Below are 21,580 nucleotides of genomic sequence, written 5' to 3'. Positions count from 1 at the left end.
ATGACAAGAAGATGCGAGAAACGAAGCTAAAAGCTAGAGGCTGAAAAGCTGAAGCTAGAAAACGATGCAGAAACTACAAGCTGAGATCTTTGCTCAAAGCTCAGAGTCCCGGCTCAAAGCCCGGCTCTGTAGCCATGTAAACTCTTAGCTCTAAGCTGCTAGCCACAAACTCATGGCTCTTAGTCATTTTTGCACTTTTCACGTCTTTTAGTTTTCTTTACCACAAGCTCCAAATAACGTCATTTTTGTCTACATGCACGATCTTTTTTTTTATAAGCCAAGTCAAGACCAACTGAACCAAAACAACAGAAGTGCCTCAGAGTAATTTTGTAACTTTTAATCATCATCAAGTTTTCCTTTTTGAAGACTTTACTTTAGAGTCATCTGGTCAACACCAGTCTCCTCTAAAGTTATCCAGCCAAAGTGAAGAGCATTAGAGTTTATTTTGCATCAACCCACAAGAGACGCCGGCAGATAACATCTGCACGACCGCCTGCAGAGAAGCCGAGCAGAAATCAAGAGTGCCCGAGACAGAAAGTCTCCTGGCAAACTCCACCAGAGCTGAACCGCTGAGACACCGGCAGAATCCATCATCGTGATAATGGGACACGGCCTCCAAGAGAATCCACCTAGATCCCGCGTCTCCAGGGTTACCACGGCAACCACAGCCACCTGACTTCCAGCCAAGGGTCTTCAACTACAGCGCAACTCACAGTAGGCCGGTCTTAACACTCTGCTCAGGACTCGGTTGATGTCAAAATATAGCAATATTTAATCATCAAATCTAATTCGTAGATGTAGTATCATTAGCTGTATAGCCATAGTGTATAGCCATAACAATTCTCTCCCACATGCCACACAACAAAATCAACACACACACACACACACACACACACACACACACACACACACACACACACACACAGAAAGCTGTTTACAAATTAGTGCTCATAGAGAGAGATTACAATTCAGACTGGACAGTACAACAGTAAATACAGCAGCAGACATATTGAATTTATTTTGAGCTTTGAGCTACAGAAACTGTTCAGCCATCATAGTGGCTCTCCCGTAGACTGCAACTTCAGTGTAGAGGATTGTGATATCTATTGCATCTTCAGCAATGTCTGCTGTCTTTAGGTACAGCTCCACTTTTCTTGTCCAGTATTACCCAGTTTTGGTCTCATTCTAATATATTTTACAGTTTTTGAGGAAGTGATGGGAGTACCCTCCACCTCTCCCATTGACTGCAATACAAATTCAGGAGCAGGTGTTACTGGGCAGAAATGGTCAAAGCTGATAATGATTGGCTAATTAAACTCATTAATTCTTAGCCTTTTAACTCAGGTATGGGAGCAACTCTAACTCTTTTTGGAGGCTCTGTGGTAGACAGCTCTACTGCCTCACACAACAATACACACACACACACACACATTGACAGACACACACAAACACCATTTGATATTCACCTTCAAAATAAGAGTCTCAACCAGGTAAAAAGAACTTACTGGAGGTTCTGTTGGGCAGCTCTACTGCTACACACAAACACACACACACGCACACACACACACACACACACACACACACATATATGTATTGACAGAAACATACAAACACCATCTCCGTGATTTGGATTAACCTTCAAAATAGGAGTATCAAAAAGGTTAGAGGTGGGGCATCGAGTGGGGCAGTGGGTTGAGCAGGCGCCCCATATGTAGAGGCTACAGTCCTCGCTGCAGCAGGCCCCGGTTCGAATCCCGCATTGGACAGCCCCTTACGTCATGTCATTCCCCCTCTCTCTGCCTCCCCCTTTCCTGTCTCTCTCTACTGTCCTGTCCAATAAAGGCACAAAAGCCCCCCCCCAAAAAAAAAGGTTAGAGGTAAGGTAGGTCATAAAAGTTTGATCGTAGAAGCTACTGTCTATATGGGGATATAGTGGTATAGCTTTATTATAACTTCTGTTAGGGCATGTACATGCGTGTATACATGTCTTGCTGTGGTTGTAGGGGAAAATTTGGGTTTGAAACCATCAGTGTGATTTTTGCCAGTCGTGACAGCTTCAAAAGGGTTTTTGAGTGACACCTGCAGTGACTGAGGTCAGTGTCAGGATAAGTCTCTACAACATGAATGAAACTGACAGCAATGTCCTTTGAACAGATTGAAACGTGAGGAGTGAAGTACATGCACCAAGCAGCAGGCGCATTCAAAATTTCTCCTGGAATTTTCTAGTTTACACTTTACTGTTTCCAAGAGAGGACAAAATCTGTTGGTCGCCACTGTGAACTGGATCCACAAATTCACATCACTGTTTTCCTGCGTGTGTCTTACTGTTTCTTCAGCGTCTCTACAGATTTCTTCTCCATCTCCAGTCTGGCTGCTACCAGCTTCTTCACCTTGGCCTCAAACAGCTCAGCACCCCTTAGAAATAGAGCAAGGTAGAGGAAGAGAACGTGGCTTTACTTACTTTTAGCATTAGCATTATGTTCATTTTATCATTGCTGCTTGTGTTTTTAATACTTTTAGTTTTCATTTTATTTATCTATTTGATAGAGACAGTGCAATTTTCAAAACAAGGCATGATAATAATCTGTTTCTCAAAGAGTTTATAGCTGTTTAATTCTCCACTCCTGTCCCTAGTTGGGCTTTTACATGTATAATGTCATTAAAACAGTCAATAGCTAAAACAACACAATTGATAATATCCTACAATTAGTAAAAGTCTGAAAAGAGAGAAAACAACACAAGCTACAAATACTCAAACAAAGGCAATTAACAAAAGATACAATTAACTAGAAATGAATACAGCTCTGGTTTGTTTTAACACTAAACCCTTGTTGTAAGTGAAGCTTAGCTACTATTAGCATAACCAAGAGAGTGTTATACTCATTCCATAGTCCAATAATAACCACAATATGAATAAATTGAGTTTCTCTTTCTAGGAAGTTCCTGTTTTCCTTATCTGTAAAATGCACAGCAAAAGCTAAACAGCTGTGAATGAATGCTGCTTCATCCAAGGAAAGTTAGACTCCTAGTTTGAATTTCTGCAGATTAAAGTTTCAATTTTGAAGCATGTACCTCTTTCTGTCATTTGTATACCCTCAGCCTATTTCTATTTGGAAATGGGAGGTTGACGAGCATGTGTGCAGTGCAGACCTGGAGGCCAATATCTTAGAAGATTTGAGGTCAGACACCACGTAGAGAAAATAGTAGCTGAGGAAGACTCTCCTCTGAACCAGGAGGACAGTGAAACAGATCGCATCCCAGACGATGCCGGCCTCGCCCTCTGGCAGCTCACACCCATCGTCAGGCTCAGCTGACACACACACACACACACACACACACACACACACACACACACACACACACACACACACACACACACACACACACACACACACACAGGATAGAAGACAAGACTGTTAGGTGATATAAATAGATGGTCAATAAAGTGTCAGTTTGGAATTTAACATGAACTCTAACACTGACTTTAATTTTAACATTAATGCACAGACATAAGATAACACACGTTAAACTGCTTTTCACAGTTGTTAAAAGTTGTTAAGTTGTTAAAATCTCCTCAAACATACATTTCAGTTGACTAACAATAAACTATTTGAATTTGACTTTGTAACTCGAAAATAAAAATAGAAGCAAAAACCCAATGAATTTCATAAAATGTACATTGTGAAAACTATATGAGCACACAATGATGACTTTGGATTATAAAAAACACACAGTGACAGCAAAGTATGTGATACTAAACTCTTATATTCAAAGCAAATAACGTCTGAAAGCTTTATATGACAGCAGCAGTATTCATGTGATATAAAACACAAAACACACTCTCATTATACACTGTGTTTATGTATACACTATAAACGTTAACTTTCTTTTCTTTAAAACACACCACACATTATGTATACAAACATACAGAAGATGTCAGTCACTGTTGTTACAGACACTTACGGACGTTGTAGCCTTTGATGGTGCAGAACATGCTGAAGGCCTGAATTAACCAGCAGCCGTTCTTCAACAGACTGTCCAGGTAGCCACAAGAACCGAGCTGATCACAAAAAGGACAGTGAAGGCAGAGACAGGCTGTTATCAGCACTGTAGAGTCTGACAAAAAAGCTAAATAACAGTAAACTGCTGCATGCCTTAAGTTATTTTGTACACACACTTAACTTCTTCACTGTGTGGTAACTCACAGACAGCAGGTTCTTCATGGCGATCACAAAGCAAGTGTAGCCGATGAGCCAGTCCCACAGACGCAGGATGTACCTGACAGGCTGCATCAGAACGCTGCCTCCAAACAGCATGAAGTAGAAACAGGCCACCAGGTAACCCAGACAGAAGATGTTGATCCGAGTTGTGCCGGTGATGAATATGAGGCAGAGCACCAGCCAGAAGAAATAGCTGAACACAAACACCTTCACCATGTCAAGGTAGCACCTGAAGACAGAGACATTTTACAACATAACACAAAAATATATTTAAGTTGTTTCTTATCTTTCTTGTCTTTTCATACTGTGAAAAATAATTCAATAATACAAGAACCAGAGATTCCCAGCTTCCAACAATTTCATATTTTTCTGTATTTACAGAAAAGAAAGACATGCAGGGTTTTGGGGAGAAGAAAGTTATTTTTTTCGTCTGTGAAAACGACCCCTGAGAGGCAAATGAAAAAAAACAATTTTTTTGGGAGGGGGGGGGGGGGTGATCACAAGTTTTTTTTTCTTTTTCCCCAGAAAAAAAAAATCTTACTTAAAAAAACTTAAACTTAAAGGAATAGTTTGAGATTTTGGGAAAATACATTTATTTGGTTCTGTGCCTAGAAATAGATCAGTGTGGTGGATGTGAAGCTACAGCCAGCAGACAATAAGCTTGTTTTAACTTTGTCTCTGTTCAAACTAAAAGAATACAGCTACTGCTAACACATCCAAAGCTCTCTAATTAACAAAAAGTAAAAACTGAAACTTTTTTGATCAATTGATTATTTGATAAGTCAATGGAATATCAAACTGCAAAAATAAAAAAAAATGCCCATAGCAGAGAAGTAGAAAATCTCAACATTTAAGAAGCTGAAAACCAAAATTCAATTTTGCTTATAATGTAAAACAACACAGCGTCTTTAATGAATATGACTGATGTCAAATGTCCACTGTGGAAAGTTCTGACTTTATATGAGTTTTGTCATAGTAAAATATATTCTGTTGACAGCATGGTGGTAAATCTGCTGCAGAAAGTGAAATAAAACCCATAAACAAAGGCACTGATATGTCATGGAAATGGGAGATGTCCATGAGTGCTTATCCAGCAATTTGAGTTTACCAGAACAGCTTTCATGAGTCTGACAGCAGACATAAATTAAGATCTAATTCAACTCATTATGCTTCTAAAAAGGACCACAAACCAGCGTGATGGGTTCCCTCGACCTGCAGTTCAACCCACAGAGCAGGAGGCTGTTTGAAGAGATTGCTTGACTATAGAGTTTAGGCTTTTTCCTGCTCTTATTCTATAAAGCGTCTATAAATTTAGAGTTTGAGGGTCAGTCATGTGCTATATACTAAGATAATTAATTAAACATTATATTCTGATGTATAAATAGCCATGAAAAAAATAAAATTGACATTCAGACCAAGACAAGATTGCGACATAATGGACACAGAACAAAGACTCTACTCTTTGTTTAATAAATACTTCTCTAGAAAATGGAGAAGATAAAAAACAAAATAAAGAGCTGAACAGTAGGGTTAGTGTTTCTGACCTGCAGTGAAGGAAGTTATTGACGGGTATGAACTGGTTGAAAGAACAAGGATCCAGACTACGGCTGATCTCAACGTTGTCTCCAGCCAGCAGTCGCACCGCTGCGCGGTTCTCCTCCTCAAACACCTGCCACTGTAGAGACGAGCACAGCAGCAGGAGGTGGTCGTCTGCAGAGAGGAGGAGAGGAAGGGCCGATCTGACATGAGACAGTACAGAAGAACAGAGGAACAGGAGAAGGGAAACAAATAAAGGAAAGGAAGATAGACTCACAGAATATGAAAGAAGGATTGGGTTTCATGGCGAAGTCAGGCAGGTAAAACCACTTAATAACATTCGAGGTCAAAGGCTGAACTGCAGTTCTCCAGGGGTAATCTGACAAGTAAATAAAATAGAGGAGAATATAACAACAGAGAATGGGACTTGTATGCAATGTTTTTGCAGTTAAATCTTGTTGTATTGTGTGCTGGAACAATTCCTTCATTGATCCAAAATTACTAACAGCTCACTGGTTCAAGCTTGTCCAATGTCAGGATGTTGCTGCTATTCTCTCATTTTAAACTCAATATCTTTGGATTTTGGACAAAAAATAAAATTATTTGAAAACACCACCCTGCGCTCTGGGAAGCTGTGATGGGCTTTTGTTAATATTTTCTGAAATTCTATAATCAACTAATTCAAATTTGACAGATTAAATTGATAATAGTAATATTGGGAAGGTGCTTCTTTTTCAGTTTGTGCTGTTGAATTTTACATCTTTCATGCTATATGTTGATAGCTGTGGAGTTTTTGGACTGTTTTGTGATGACATCTCTCATAATCCATAATTGTATGACACTGTAAGTCTCTTCATCCTTGGATTTTCTATTTCTGGTAAGTAATTTTCTGTGAATAGCACTTCTGTCTTGCTCCCCAGTTCCTCATCTGTTTTTTCAGAGCTGTTGCTTTTTTGAGATTTAAAAAGCATCAGTCTTTTCAGGAAGTGGATATAAAGTACAGCTTTAGACAGAACTACCACAGATTATTAAAAATTACATACCAACACAGAGAGCTGGAGGGATGCCAATGCAGAGCAGGTACTGCAGCACCATGAGCCCCGCTGTAAAGCAGCAGTATTTAGGCCACACCTCCCCGATTGCCTTCCTGCGTCGCCGTGAGAGGACAGCCAATAAGGCACAAGAATGGAGTAGGGCATAGAAGTCCATTCTCTGACCAATCACATTGACTGCCACAATTAAACTGATCTAAGAGGAAAAAGTCAATGTCCGATATGTTAATTCAGGTACACATGAAAAGGTGTGGACACACAGACACACAGACACACAGACACACACACACACACACACACACACACACACACACAGTTCATTCCTTAAAAAGTACCTCCAGTCCAAATTTGTAGAAGCAGAAGTTTATGAAGTACTTGATGCATGGCAGAATGCCGTGATCCAGGTGCTGCCGTGTGATGCCCTGGAAGATGATGCTGAAGGGTGGGGTTTTCAGGTCATTGTGGAGACGGAAGTAGAGCTGGTGGCGATGGATAGTTACCTTGAACGCCAGCAGCCCCAGCACCATCAAATGGTTCTACAACACAGAACACACTTTGAAGAAAAAAACTAGACAGGGACATAACCCACAGGTCTGAATGTCCGTAGACATCCAAAATTATCTTCCTATAATATTAAATATGGTTAAAAATATTAAAGAATGTTAATAATTTGATTATAATAAGGTTAACAAAAGGTTTGTATGGTAATGTTTGTAATGTAATGTTAATTACAATGTGTACTGTACAAACTTCGGCCTGTTTAATGTCATCATTATTAGTTGTAGCTTGTCAGCATTACTCAGACCCACTATACAGAATATTTACAGTATTTTATAGGCAAAAATAATTCAAACTCTTGGTCAAAATCCAAGAGTGTTGTATTAAAACTGGAATTAGGAATTGTGGAGTGTGTTTTCATATTGCTGGTTATAAAAAGCTATTAAAAGTATTTGTTGTACCTACAGTAAATGCATAGGTGAGTATGTCAGCGTTTGAACCTGGTCGTGTGAACTTCATATTATATAATGGAATGCAAAAGCAGTTTCGTGTGACCGTTATGATTTCAAAGAAAAATCAGATACTGAGTTTTTCTGGGACAGATGTTTCACTGTACCCTGAGACAGGGGAGGATCCTGCCCTCACACTTGAGCAACGCTCCACACCAGTAGACGGGGTCTACGGGCTCAATGTAAAGAATAGACCTCGTGAGCAGCTCCACCATGTTCCCCCTGAGCTCAACTCTATTTTCCAGGATTGAGCTGTTGAAAAATACCAGGCCCTGAGGTACAAAAGACAGAGGAAGGTGAGAGTAATTTTCAGCACATGCTTATGTCTAAAAATGAAGGAAGATGCATGAAGCACATGACAAAAAGACCAAGTTCATACTACTGTTATCTGTCATACACATAGTTAGACTCACTGCAGTGCAGTTGGAGGAGTAGTCGAGGGGTTTGATGACTTTGAGTTGGTAAAACATCTTGCACACTACCATGACGCAGGCCCATACTGCAGAGATGCTGGATGCTAAAGGTTGTAACCGTGGGAATGGGAGTGCAAACACCCACAAAACCAGGAAGACAAAGTTCATCAGAGAAACCTGTGAAAATGGAAATCATAACGTGTTCCTTCCAACAATTTTTCCAAACACTGAATTCTGTGATTTGAATTTCTTGACTTGAATAAGTTACAGTTATTCTCTCTATTGGATACATCAACAAAGTTATCAAAGTCTAAATATTTTCCAGTCCAAACATCCCACCTCCTGCAGTGACACCCAAATGATGCCAGAGGAAACGATTTTGAGGTTGTGGAGTTCCAGCAGTCTCCAGCTCAGCTCCTGGAGCTTGAGGAGTCCTGACAGAGCATGAACGATCAGAAGGCTCACCCGGTCCACTATCACATTCCACTTGCGTTCTTGACTGCTGGGTACATTTCCTGGGAGGAAGAGAGAAAATACCATAATTTAACAAGGGAAGGAACACACATAATAGCTCTTCTAGGTTTCATACAATGATTAATGGAAAGAATAATCTATGATACACAAAGATAATTGTGTGACTTAAGAGAAAAACATAACCTAAAAAAGTTTAACAGAATGGCCTCAAACTGTGAACAGTTTTTTTGTTGTTTGTTTCCCATGATTTTATTAGAGGCAAAATATTTTATGAAACACATCACCATGTGCATCTATGTCATCCTGTAAATATGAAAATATAACTGCTTGTAACTGGAAAAGGTTGAAAGCAGAGTAGTTTCAAAGTAAGTTAAAATGTCTGTGGCAAAGGCACTTGTCTCATAGATCTCAGTTTGATGTCAAAATACCAATTACTACCTAAAATTCATCATCCAAACCCATAAAAAAGTAAGACCATGTGAATAGCACCACCATGTGAATAACATATTCATATAAACAACACATTCTTGTTGTAGGACAGCCCATCATGACATAATGTTATATCAGTTAATCACCCCACTCCTAACTGACCCACCAAAATGAGACTGAAGAGCCATTTGGTGAGCTGTAGTTACCCTCTCCTGATGTATCCACTTGCTCCTCTCCTCCTTTATCCAGGAAGGTTTGCAGTCCGACACTGTCCAGAGTCTCCTGACTTCTCCTATTTCCCATCTGCTCCTTCACAAGCCTGCAGGACAACAGCGAGCTTTACATTTTCACACAATTATCAGAAATACCTCAATCAGAGAAATGTACAAAGACTGCATAGGACGTCAGCATCAGGTTCAGGAGACATCTATCCACACACTAGTTGTAACAGGGAATGGAATTGTGAGTTTGGGACACACCATCCCACAACACAAAATTATAACTTTCATAATGTCTAAATACATAAATTATATTCATAAGCAAAATGTGTACATACAAATTGTGAGTCATTAGATTAGGACAAAAAACAAAAGCTGAGCAAGAGTCCTACCTTTTCTGTAACTTTGCAAGGTTTTCTTTAATGCTGGGAATTACATTAAAGACAGTGAGTGTTAAGTTAACAAACACACAAAAACTTATTGTTGTCCTTTAGGATTCACAGGATTGAAACACTGATTACATCTATTCAGTCCACTGTGTGAGATACAATTAACTGTGACGGGACATTAAAGTGTCTAAAATGTGAATGAAACAAATATTTGTGGAGGAAAAAATGCATCTCTTACACCTCAGATATCACATTGACTGAACTTCTGAGTTCTTCATCTCTGGGTGGAAAGATGGACAAATGAGACAGAGATATATAGTAGGTACATACAGTAACCACAGTAAGAGCTTGTTTTAATGTAACTATCATTCATTAATGGTAGTGGTTTATCTATTTTCTATTAGAATTAATTCATTTACTTGTCATATCGGCCCTTTAATAGTGACAAGAGTAACTAAGTATCTGTCACTCAGAGGAGTCTTCTGTAATGCTTTAGTACTTTTTCTTGACTCACCTTTATCAAAAGTGATAGATATTTTTAAGTCAGGTGACAGTATCTCTACATGAGTAGGATGGTTTTTCCCAGCACATATTCTTCCCATCTCACCTGGAAGCCTGTCTGACAGGTACATTGTCGAGGTCAGTGAGAGTCAGGAAGTCTGAGTTGAAGTAATGCAGTTGGAGGATACAAGCCAATAGAAACGCAGCAGGAAGCAGAATTCGTGCAAACAGCTCCACTGTGTCATACTGCTCCAAACCCAGGTCACGAAGTCTAGATGTACAAAGAAAAGAAACAATATGATAAAAAGGCCAACGCTGGTCAAGGTCTTTTTTTCTTAGGAAGGTTCAAACTGAGTGAAATGACCCGGAAATATCTGAGCAGCAACCATGATCAGAGCTTATGAATTCTCCTTGTTTTCCATCAAGGTTGAGGGGATTTTTTTTACTTTTAGACCTCAGCCTAAAAGTGCTATAAGGCTATGACAAAATGCACAATGATTTTTTTTCCATGATGACTCCTAAAATAATTAATAAAATGATTAACAATTCGCAAACTTATATGTGCAGACACTCAGAAACTCACCCCTCCTCTGACATGCCCATGATCTGTCTGAACAGCCCAGACACACTTCTGAACTGGTACAGGTAGATGGCTATCAACACCACCATGGAGTAACCAACCACCACAGCCCAGAACGTCTTCAGGAGCCGACGCCACACATCATAACGGATCTGAAGAAAACAGACAAACAGACAAATATACAGAGAACTTTTCTCTCAGTCTGCAGATCTTAACATCATTATTAGCCTTCAAAGGGCCTTCAGTGTCGATCACAGAAGAAACTTTCTAAAACTCGTATCCTCATACCATGTTAACATAGGTGTATAAAAATGTAGCTGAAATTCTAGAGTTTGAGTATTTGGATGATATGAACCTTATGAGTACTATCCGCATTAAGTGGACTGTTTTTGGTTTTTCAATATGTATTTATTTATTTCATTCATTTATTTGGATCCCCATTAGCCACTACCAAGGTAGCAACTTCTCTTCCTGGGATCCACACAAGTAAAAATTACATCATAATGCAAAACAATGTAAATCAAAATCAAAGACAAAAAGGAAACAAGAAAATAACAATAATATAACAATAAATAATAAAAATACAAATAACAGTAAAACTACCAATAATGACAAGTTCCACACTTGATACAGCTCAAAAACAATAATACCACTAAAAACAGCATATACAGTGACTGAAGAATAAAATTTGGTAAAAAAAAAAATAAAATAAAACAAAACCCAAGAAGTTCCTCATTAAAGATCATATTCAGATATTATGTAGTAAAACATGCCCTGTGTTTAGAGGGGCTGGTGTTCTGTGCCATTAGATATTTCATTAAAGTCTTCTTAAATGCGAAATTTCTGATGTCAAACCATTGCATGTTTACATTCCTCTGTACAGAACAGTGCACTGCCTTGCATTCATTTTTTGAGACAGGAAGTAAAAAACAACCTCTTGATGCCTCATATTAAAATTGTGGCCTTTAAAATTGATGGTACAGGACATTTGGGATTTTAGACAGTGAAATATTTCTTATAAAACAAAGCAAAGAAATAACCACCCTGTCCCTCACCATTGACCAACCTAAAGGTTGTTTGCATTCTGATAATGTTTCAGTTCAGAGCCACTCGTGCAGCTCTATTCTGGACTAACTCTAGTTTTTCCAAATCTTTATTTCATGCACTTCACCACACCGGTGGGCAGTAATCCAAGTGAGTAAGAACCATGTTTGAACAATGTGAGAAATGCATTGATGCAGTAAAATGTTTGCACATCTCAAACTTCTCCCCATAGCTGCAACAGTTTTTTCAATCTGCTTTGACCACTTCAATCTGCTGTCTAATATCACTCCAAGGAGTTTGGTTTCCTCTACCCATTCCACAGGCACTCCCTATACAGAGTTTAAATGTGGCTTATGTTCAATTCTAAAATTATAAGAGGGATATATTCCTTTTTCTTACTCTCATAACCTTTCTGTACTTCTTTCAGTTACTCTTTAAGACATAATTTATTTGAAATTGTGTGGTGGAAATGTAAACTGAAGTAACTGAAATAAATGAGTGAATGTAGAAAAAACAATGTTTTGCATCTCTGAAAAAAGTAGCTATATCTTCACTGTCATAAATAACACTTCTGTCTTTATTCCTCCCACCACACACCGCAGCATGTAAAACAGCAGGGTGTTGCAGATGTTGTCCAGACAGACAGCTGATGCTATTGTGTCTTACGTCACCTCCACAACCATTAGGCTTTCCTGTAAGTGCCTGCTGTGTTTCTATAAGGTCAGCAGAAACATAAGATGGGGAAGAAAAACCAAGAAAACAGCAACAAAAAGGGCATCGTGTGTGTTTATGAGTCATAATCAATACTTTTAACTGCAAAATAACATTGATAAGCCCTTAGACAGTGTGTTTGCGTGTGCATTCCCAGAGTTTATATAACAGCTAAATGCATTCTGATCCTTTTTATGCACAAACAACAGTTAAATGATTCATAATGATAATTTAGGAGTCAACCCATTACAGTATAAGATCAACCTGACACCGTAGTGGCTTTGTGAGTGATGCAACAGCATCTCAACTATAAGCAGATTTAATCTCCACTTATTGACCCCTGGAGTCTAAATATCAAATTTCCATCCTTTCTTTACTCTGCTATATGTACAATACATAGTCGGAAAATACATGTATACATAAAAGTGAATCTTCACACCAAGGACTAACATATTTACTGTTCAGGATGCAGGATTTCCTATAAATGGTGCTTTACTGGAGGAGCTGAATAACTAGAGTCCTATATCAGTGCACTTCATTTCAAATGACAAACGTTTGTTTAGAAGCAGCCAAAAATGACTAACCTGATAGAGGACAACACAGAAGAGGAACAAGACAATATAGAGAATCTTGTACACGACCACCTGCATAAATGAAACATTGTAAAGATAAGGTCAATTTGAAATGGATAGAATATGATGGGCAGTTATTGCTATGTATATTATATGCTTGACATGCTAGAATCTGCTAAAGATGACATGGACAACAACATTACTCCTAACCGCAATAGCCCAGGGTCGAGTCCAACCCATGGCCCTTTTCTCCATATCATCCTCTCTCTCTCTCTCTCTCTCTCTTCAAAAGCCACAAATGAGCATTGAATAACAAGTCCCAGCCAGGTTCATCACTTTTTAGTGTCCCCTTGAAACACTTCCTGTTGTGTTGTAGGACTGGATTGGCAGCATGTTTGTGTCTTTGCATGTGTTTTCTGAAGTTGCAGTGTGTTGAGCTCTTAGGGCCATCGTACTGATGACATTACAGGAAATTTAAATCATTGTGAAAAAATCTCATCATCACAACAGATGAAATTGTGACAGTAAGGCAAAAGATTATCAAAACAAATAACTGCCCAGCCCTGAACCCCTTAGCAGAAAAATTCAGGCATGCAATTTATAATGCTGTTGGTATTATTATGAAATTCACCATAGTTTCCTAACTTCATATGAAGCCCACAAAACTGCTATGGGATTTCTTCCAAATTTCATCTCAGAGATGAGTGTTGGGAAAGTCTGATTACAAATGTGTCATAAATGGGACTTCTCCCACACTTAGTTTTTAAGTCTGTCAATAGATACCTTTCCAGAGAAGCTGACCACAAAGAACATAGAGCAGCAGAAGAGTATCCAGTATTTCACCAGTGTCCCTTTCACTCCTGAGATCACCATCACTACAAGAGGTGATGGCTGATTTTCCTCCACTGACATGACAGACAAGAAGGAATTGAGAGACAGAGGGAGAACAGAGAAGGGAACAGAGGGGGAGCAAGGAGACATTTTAAACTTTTCATCAAACTGAAGTCTGTTATACATGTATAACCTGTCCACATGTCAGGATGGTTTTCATGAGTATACAGATCTTTCATTACTCCAAACTAAATGTTATTCTCTAAAACAAAAGCCATACGCTTTACAAAAACAACCCAAAAATAAATTACGTGGTATGACTTTGACTTCATAAAGAGATTCCTCCTTTAAGCTCTGCTCCTCCTGTCGCTCCTTCAGCTGTTGACGAAACATCAACCAAAAGCTGAAGCTGTAGAAAACCTGCAGCAAACACAGTTTATCATGAGTACAAAAATGTGGTGTAAATGCATTGTTCTATAATCTGCGATAGTAAACACAATTAAATTCTGAATAATATGTGTATGACAACGCCAATATAATGTGGTGAGTAAAAGAAAAAGGTTCTTTGAACTTGAGTTGCAGAAATGATTTGTCAATGCACAGTTCTCAGACGCTGGTCTGTGGGTGCAAATGAAATTTTTTGTTTGATGCAAACCACAGTGCTTCCCTGAAAACCAATGTTCTTAATTAGTGTCTTACTATGAGTGTTGGGATCCTATATGAACAGCATTGGTTACTTTACATTCCAGTGTTTGCTCTGTGTCCTTGTCACTTGTTCAGGATGTGGTATGTTTCCAGGCACCAATATAATTTCAGAGCAAGCTCTTAGACTTTTCATAGTAGGAAAAGCACAGGTGTTACTGATGACATTAACAATGGTTCTGATCTTTTCAGTTGTGCCAGTAAAATGTCAAAATGTCTACCATGCAAAAGGTATATCAGAATTTAACAGTATACTGCCATGGGAGATGCCAATGCCAATCTAATCTGATCAGGTCACACCAGCCTACTAGTGTTTATGAGAATACGCTGTGTTAAAGCATTATAAGTCAGTTTTTACTATTTTAAACTTCTATTGTTTCTCATTTAACAGATATCTAATATTTCAAGGAAATTTAAAAAGGAGATTTAAAAGTTTTCAGGTGCTTTAACACACATGACCTTTATATATGGAAAACAATTAAAATACTAACATTACATCATCTAATCTAATTAAGCCAAGGCCCAAAGATTCTTGGCACAAGCAGCTATAGTTGTCTTTTTGCCTAATCTTTCAGAACTTCCCATGACCTCATGACTCCTTTAATTTACATCAAGAAAAGTCACCTTTGCTCCCAGGTGGATGCAGGGCGCAGGGTGGTAGCTGCTCAGGTCGAAGTCCACTATCACAGCTGGGGGCAGGCCAGGGTACAGCTCAGCCCGGCTCAGGCGCAACCCGCTCAGGAAGCCCAGCACCACCAGGAAAGTACTGTAGATGGCCAGGAACGGGGCAGACATCATGGCGTACCTCCGTCGATCTCGCATCATCCAAATTATACAGGACCACACCAGCAAGACAAAAGTCAGCCAGTTGTTGTAGGTGATGCTCCACACCTAAACACATGCATTTTGGATATAGATCAATTTATTGAAGCCAAACAGCTGCAATTAGGGTTGCCACCTTCCATGCAGAAAAATAAAGGACGCCCGCTCCTTATTAAGTTATAAGTTAACTTATAAGTATTAAACAAAGGCAAGCAATAGGCTTTGGTACAAATATATATTTGAAAAATATATAGTGCAGGAGAGCAGAAGGACTTAGTACGAAGGAGTATTAGGGCCATGGATGAAGGAAGATTTTTTTCATCATGCACCTCGAGAAAAAAAGTCGAAATGTTGAGAATAAAGTCAACTCCCCCTGTCACAGTTGGGACCTTTGTTGTTGCGCCTGCCTGAGCTCCACACCTTCAGGCTCAAACAACTTAATCAGTTGTACTATTGTGTCTCTGAATTGCACGCAGGTGTAACCAACGATATCCTTGCATTTGTCTATCACCCGCTACTTCAGTTTGCACGATTGCAGCCACCTCTTCCAAGCTTGTGTGGTTTTCCTTCTGAACAGACGCTGTTTTCGGCACAATCTCTTCAAAGTCCTGATGCTGACAACTACACTGTGTTTATGAGCCAAAAGAGAAAGAATTTCTTTGTTTCTAAAGGCGATTCTGAAGTACAATTTCATCAGTTCATCTATACAAGGTATTTTGTAGAGGCAGTCATAAGCGGTTTTTGATATCGCTCAAAATGTCGACTATAATCTCAAAATGTCTACTTTATTCCCCCCCCCCCCCCAAAAAAAAGAAGAAAAAAAAAACGTGCTAGGCTAAGTGGTAACGGGCATAAACTGAGCTTTTGTAGTTGTGCCGCTGGCTTGGAGAGAGTTGGGCGGATGCTCTCATTAGCAAAGTGCCATTACGTTACGGTTACAGTGGGTTCAGTGGCTCCTTTTGATATCAGGTCACAAACGTTGAAAGAATACTGTGAATTTCTGCACCATTGTTTCATGTCGAACGGCACTGACCACAGCTAGCTGTGGCTCAGGAGGTCGTCCTCTCGTTAGAAGGTTTGATCCCTGGCTCCTCCAGTCCGCATGTGAATGTATGAGTGAATGGGTGAATGGGGCAAGTATTGTAAAGCGCTTTGAGTGGTCAGTAAGACTAGAAAAGCGCTATATAAGTGCAAGTCCATTTACCATAAGTAAAGAAAGGAGCTGTGTTGCTAAGTGGTGTAGGAGCCCAGACCTACGCTTTTATGAGGACCCTGCTTAGTCTAGACAAACCTGGGGACCATTGATACAATAATCTGGTGAGGCTTTTGAAAAATCATTTTCACCCTAAACTGAGAGAAATAATGCAATGATGATTTAATACAAGAAATAGGAAGCCTGAAGAAAGTATGAGTGACTATGTGGTAGAGCTGCGAAGGCTGGCACAGGACTGTAGCTTTCAAGATTTTTTAACTGTGATGCTGAGAGACTGTTTGGTATGCAGCATAAATGACAACATGATACAGCGGAGGCTGCTCTCGGAGGACGGATTGACTTTTGAAAAAGCCATGGAGATGGCAAATTGACATTGTGGATTTGCATGGCATGAAAGAACAGACTAAATGGAACCAAGCAAGGGGGTCTGTGAACAAGGTGAGCAACGCCTACAGAAAACCTCAGCCAGACCAGAGGAAATGCTATAAATGTGGTGGGGATGGCCACCTGGCTAAAGACTGCAGGTTTGGCAATAAAAAGTGCCACAACTGTGGTAAGGTGGGGCACATTAAGAGTGCCTGCAGAATAAAAACGGGGGGAAAAGAAAAGACTAGACACTTTAAAGGAGAGAGAAACAAGCATGACAGGAGAGCTAATGCGAAGAGGAAGGGAGTGATAGTGATAAGGAGGTTGTTTTCATTATGTATCAAATGGAGGCTGGTGAAATGACCATGTACAACATGAGTGAAGAAATAGTCATTCCCGGAGAAGAGCTCATTTGGAAAGAGCTAAAAGTTGATGGGAAAAATGTGACATATTAAGTAGACACTGGCTGTGGATTTACCATTATGTCTAGGAGGGCATTTCACAAGCTATTCACTGACACTAACAAACCCATGCTACCAAGTGCAGGATAAAACAGAACATATGGTGGTCACAGAGTGCCAGTATTAGGAGCAGCAAAGGTTAAAGTAGAACACAATGGCAGAACTAAGAGGTTAGCAGTAGTGGTTGTTAAAGGTTCAGAGACAAGTCTAGTAGCATGAGGCTGGATTAAAGCTCTCCACCTAGACTGGCAACCTGTACATAAAACACAGGACAGAGAGGACCCGGAAGTGCTTTCTAAGACATGAAACAGTGTTTAAGTTTGAGCTACAGATGTTGAAATGCTTTTCACAGCGAAAATACATGTAGCTAGTGATGCCACACCCTGCTATTATATGCCTAGGTCAGTACCTTTTGCTGTGAAACAAAAAGTTCTTCATCCAACAGCTTGGCTGAAAGAGCTTTACAGACTTTCAAAGAGCTACTGAAAAAGAGCAGCAGTGATACAGTGGCGACAAAGTTAAACAGGGCCTTGTTTAGCTATCTCATCACTCCACAGTCAACAACTGGACTGTCACCTCTTGATATGATGATGGGTAGAAAGTTGAGGGGGATACTGGATCTTATACACCCAGACTTAAAACAGAAGGTGGAACCAAGACAAGCAAACCAAAGAGCGTAAAGAAGACAACTTTGTGGTAGGAGACACTGTCTTTACTAAAAACTATGGATGGAGTTTCCTATACAGTGTTGCTGGGAAATGGTAAAGTTGTCTTGAGACACGTGGATCAACTGTTCAGCAGACAGGAGCAAGATCTGCCAGTTCTGATTCCAGATTTGACACATGAGGAGGAGGATGTCGTACTTCCACCTAAGACCAGCATAGGACAACAGGACATAGGTACTGCACAAATGGATGCCAAAGACCTTCCTGTTGTGAAACATAACAAAGGGGAGCAGTGCATCTGGTGGTACACCAACAAAAGACTTAGTCTGACCTCAAAGAAACAGGAGACTACCAGCACATATGAAAGACTTTGTGAAATAATGGACATATCAAAGACACAACGATAAGACATTGTTTACTTTAAGTAGTGGGGTTGTTGTAAAGTAGGTAACTCACCCTTGTATGCATTTCTGGTTCATAATTTACTTCAGTCTGAACTGTTAATGGTGTTCAGATTTACATATATTTTCTGTATGTTCATGTAGAAGAACTAAGAGACAAGAAGAACAGTGTTGGAATGGAAATGAGTTACACTGAGATACATAGTGCCTATTTAACTTTATAGGTATGACAGTAAGAAGAGGGTTCTTGCTGTGTATGATAACACAGGCATTACTATGATTATGTTGTTTTAGTCACTGTAAATTATTGAGTCATTTGAAATAAAGAGGGGTGTTATGAAGTGACTGGCAGTTATGGTAGTTTGGGACCAATAGGGGGCACCAGTGCAATAGTTATAGTAAAGCAGGTGTAGGTAGTGCCGTGCGCAGTAGGTGTAACGAGTGATCAGAAGTTGTTACCTCATGGTGGTTAGCATGTAATGTTGCTGTAATGTTTTGGGCAATAAAGCCAGTGCAACTGAAAACATGTCTCTGCCTCTAATAATTGATATCCGAAGATATCATATCTGCAATGTTTCCCACCTAATTTATTGGATATTTTTTCAGCCGATGTCAACTAGTCAGCTAAACTACCAAACAACATATCAAAAATAACAATTACATGTTTTTAAATTTGTTATCAATTAATTACAGAAAATTAATACACAACTATTATGATAATTGATAAATGATTTATGTCACTTATCAATCAAAAGATTATTTCCTCAATTGTTGCTTTTCTCTTTTATATAACTAAAACTGGAATGTGTTTCGGGTTTTGAACAGTTTCACAGTGGGCTCAGGGAAACTGTGATGTGCACTTTTTGTTATAATCAATGAAGTAGAATATAATTCACAGATTAACTGCCATAAGAATGAATAGAGAGTCATAAACTTCAGTGGTCTATAGTATTGAATAGATTTTAAATGTTATTATATTATCAGTACTGCTGTGGTTTATATCTGAACCAGCCTTATCTGCCATACTTTGACTGAGCTGACCTATGATACACCTACACCAGAGTAATTGTTCTGTTTCAGATATATCTCTTCTCCTGTGTGGTGGGACAAGTTATGATTGCTCTAAGACTTACCATACAAACTCAAAACCTTCAATATATATAATATAATAAATTTTATTTATATAGCACTTTTCTTAACAAAGTTACAAAGTGCTTTACAGAAAGAAAAAGAAAAAAAGAGAAAAACACATGAAACAGACGTAAGTAACATATTGATTGTCCATATCATGGGAAAATAAAACACAACAAAATAAAACACAACAACATTAATAAAAGCTTTCCGATAAAAGAATGTTTTATGAAGTAAAAGATAAAGATTTAGCCTGTCTGATTTCAGTGGGTGTGTAAGAAGACAAGAATGATCTGATCTTTCTGAGTTGAAAAAAGCATGACTGGACAACAGTAGCGGCGCCAGGATTTTGTGAATGGGTGGACCTACAGAAAAATGGATGGGCCAATAAAAAAAGGAAAAACACAGCACCACGCTGCAACCTGCAACAGCATCCGTGACTCTGCACCTGAGTGGCTCCTGTGTCGCTGTCCTCAGCTCAGTATACAGCGTGAGGAAACGTCTTCTTCAAAATCACGTGTACCCCTCCTCTGTTCCCTGACATGACAGATACGCCATCAAACCCAAATCCGATGTACAGAGCCGGGTCCAGCTGCAGTGGCTCCACCACTTCTAAAATCTTAGCTGATATTGCCTCTGCAGTCATGTTGGCCGTTTCCACAAATTCCACAGCCCGTTCTCTCAATGCCCCGTTGTGCAGGTATCTGATGCATACTGCCACTAGCTCTCTTTTTGACAAGTCTTTGCACTCATCTGCTAAAATCGCATAATATGTGTCGGGCTCATCATGCAAATCTGATTTTATTTTTTTGATAAGTAGTGATGCAGCGATTTCCAAAATCTCATTTTGTATATCGTGGTGCAGGAGTTTCCCATTGTTAGGTAATTCATCCAGGCGCCTTTTGATTTCTGGGTCATATTTAGAAACTAGATTAAGTAGTTCTAGGAAGTTACCCTTGTTTAAAGTATCTGGGTTTTCCTAATGCCCACGCAATGGGATTTCTTGTTTGGCACAGAACAGGACGAGATCTATTACCACCATAAGATGCTGTCTATTTCTCTCAATGAAGGACTGGCTGGCATCATTGTTCAGTTGGTTAACAACATTTCCCCGTCCTGGCTGATGACTTTGCTTATATCCATCCATTTTACCCAGCGCTGCAGCATGTGCCCTGCTGGCTTTATGTTTGGCACAAAACTCCGAAAAATGTTTCCAGTCTTTGAAACCATTAATCGCTCATGTGCTGCTTCAGGGAAATGTCGACAGGGCTTGCAAAACACAGCATCTCTTGAGATGCTATATTCTAGCCATGGGAATTTTGAATACCACTTGGCAGAAAAACTTCTATCTTTCCCCAATATGTCTGTGGATGGGAAGGAGCTGAGGTTGGGCTGGGTCGCCGGCTGATCTATGCTTGACAGGTCTTGGGGCGCTTGTGACATGTCTCTGGGTCGGGGAACTTGCAACGTGCTAGGCTGCTGCTGAACCCTGCCTCCTATAACACGTAACGCCATCATATGTTACCTTTGTCTGCTGCTGCCAATAGTGTTCCCCCCAGAAAACGTGCAGACAGACAAACAGACAGAGACACTGCCGTTAACATTACTTGCCTTTCTTTTTCCCTTGCTGACATGACTGTGAGGGGATGGATGAAGGAGGAGAAGGGGGAGGAGGAGGATTAGCGTTGCTTTGGGAGCGGGGCCAGACGGCTGAGCTGGCCTTTAAACTAGCACTCGCATTTAAATCAAGTGGAATTTCCTCCTGCTCAACACGGCATCTTTTGTTAAAAAATAGAAAGCTGCTGATTGACTGAGAAGTTAGCTTCACATGAGCTATGAACA

General features: G+C 39.6%; 1 protein-coding gene across 1 annotated transcript in view; it reads right to left on the bottom strand.

Moving 5' to 3' along the window:
• LOC111219183 (piezo-type mechanosensitive ion channel component 2-like) overlaps positions 1-15,504 on the bottom strand; it is a 35,814-nt gene extending 20,310 nt beyond the window's left edge. Inside the window, exons 1-20 of the mRNA XM_022741797.1 lie at positions 15,304-15,504; positions 14,289-14,397; positions 13,930-14,051; positions 13,159-13,218; positions 10,823-10,971; positions 10,346-10,510; positions 9,977-10,018; positions 9,742-9,774; positions 9,338-9,450; positions 8,568-8,743; positions 8,229-8,405; positions 7,923-8,087; positions 7,144-7,344; positions 6,800-7,004; positions 6,034-6,135; positions 5,765-5,930; positions 4,206-4,449; positions 3,964-4,060; positions 3,151-3,310; positions 2,326-2,415 (exon numbers count right to left, since the gene is read on the bottom strand). Coding sequence (XP_022597518.1) covers positions 2,326-2,415; positions 3,151-3,310; positions 3,964-4,060; positions 4,206-4,449; positions 5,765-5,930; positions 6,034-6,135; positions 6,800-7,004; positions 7,144-7,344; positions 7,923-8,087; positions 8,229-8,405; positions 8,568-8,743; positions 9,338-9,450; positions 9,742-9,774; positions 9,977-10,018; positions 10,346-10,510; positions 10,823-10,971; positions 13,159-13,218; positions 13,930-14,051; positions 14,289-14,397; positions 15,304-15,504 — 2,777 coding nt within the window. The remainder of the gene's footprint in view (positions 1-2,325; positions 2,416-3,150; positions 3,311-3,963; positions 4,061-4,205; positions 4,450-5,764; positions 5,931-6,033; positions 6,136-6,799; positions 7,005-7,143; positions 7,345-7,922; positions 8,088-8,228; positions 8,406-8,567; positions 8,744-9,337; positions 9,451-9,741; positions 9,775-9,976; positions 10,019-10,345; positions 10,511-10,822; positions 10,972-13,158; positions 13,219-13,929; positions 14,052-14,288; positions 14,398-15,303) is intronic.
• Between the last annotated feature and the right edge of the window lie 6,076 nt (positions 15,505-21,580).

Source organism: Seriola dumerili, unplaced genomic scaffold (genome assembly GCF_002260705.1).
Source record: "Seriola dumerili isolate Sdu_G_001 unplaced genomic scaffold, Sdu_1.0 BDQW01000056.1, whole genome shotgun sequence".
In the NCBI taxonomy this organism is placed as follows: domain Eukaryota; kingdom Metazoa; phylum Chordata; class Actinopteri; order Carangiformes; family Carangidae; genus Seriola; species Seriola dumerili.
This window is presented reverse-complemented; position numbering and strand designations above follow the sequence as displayed.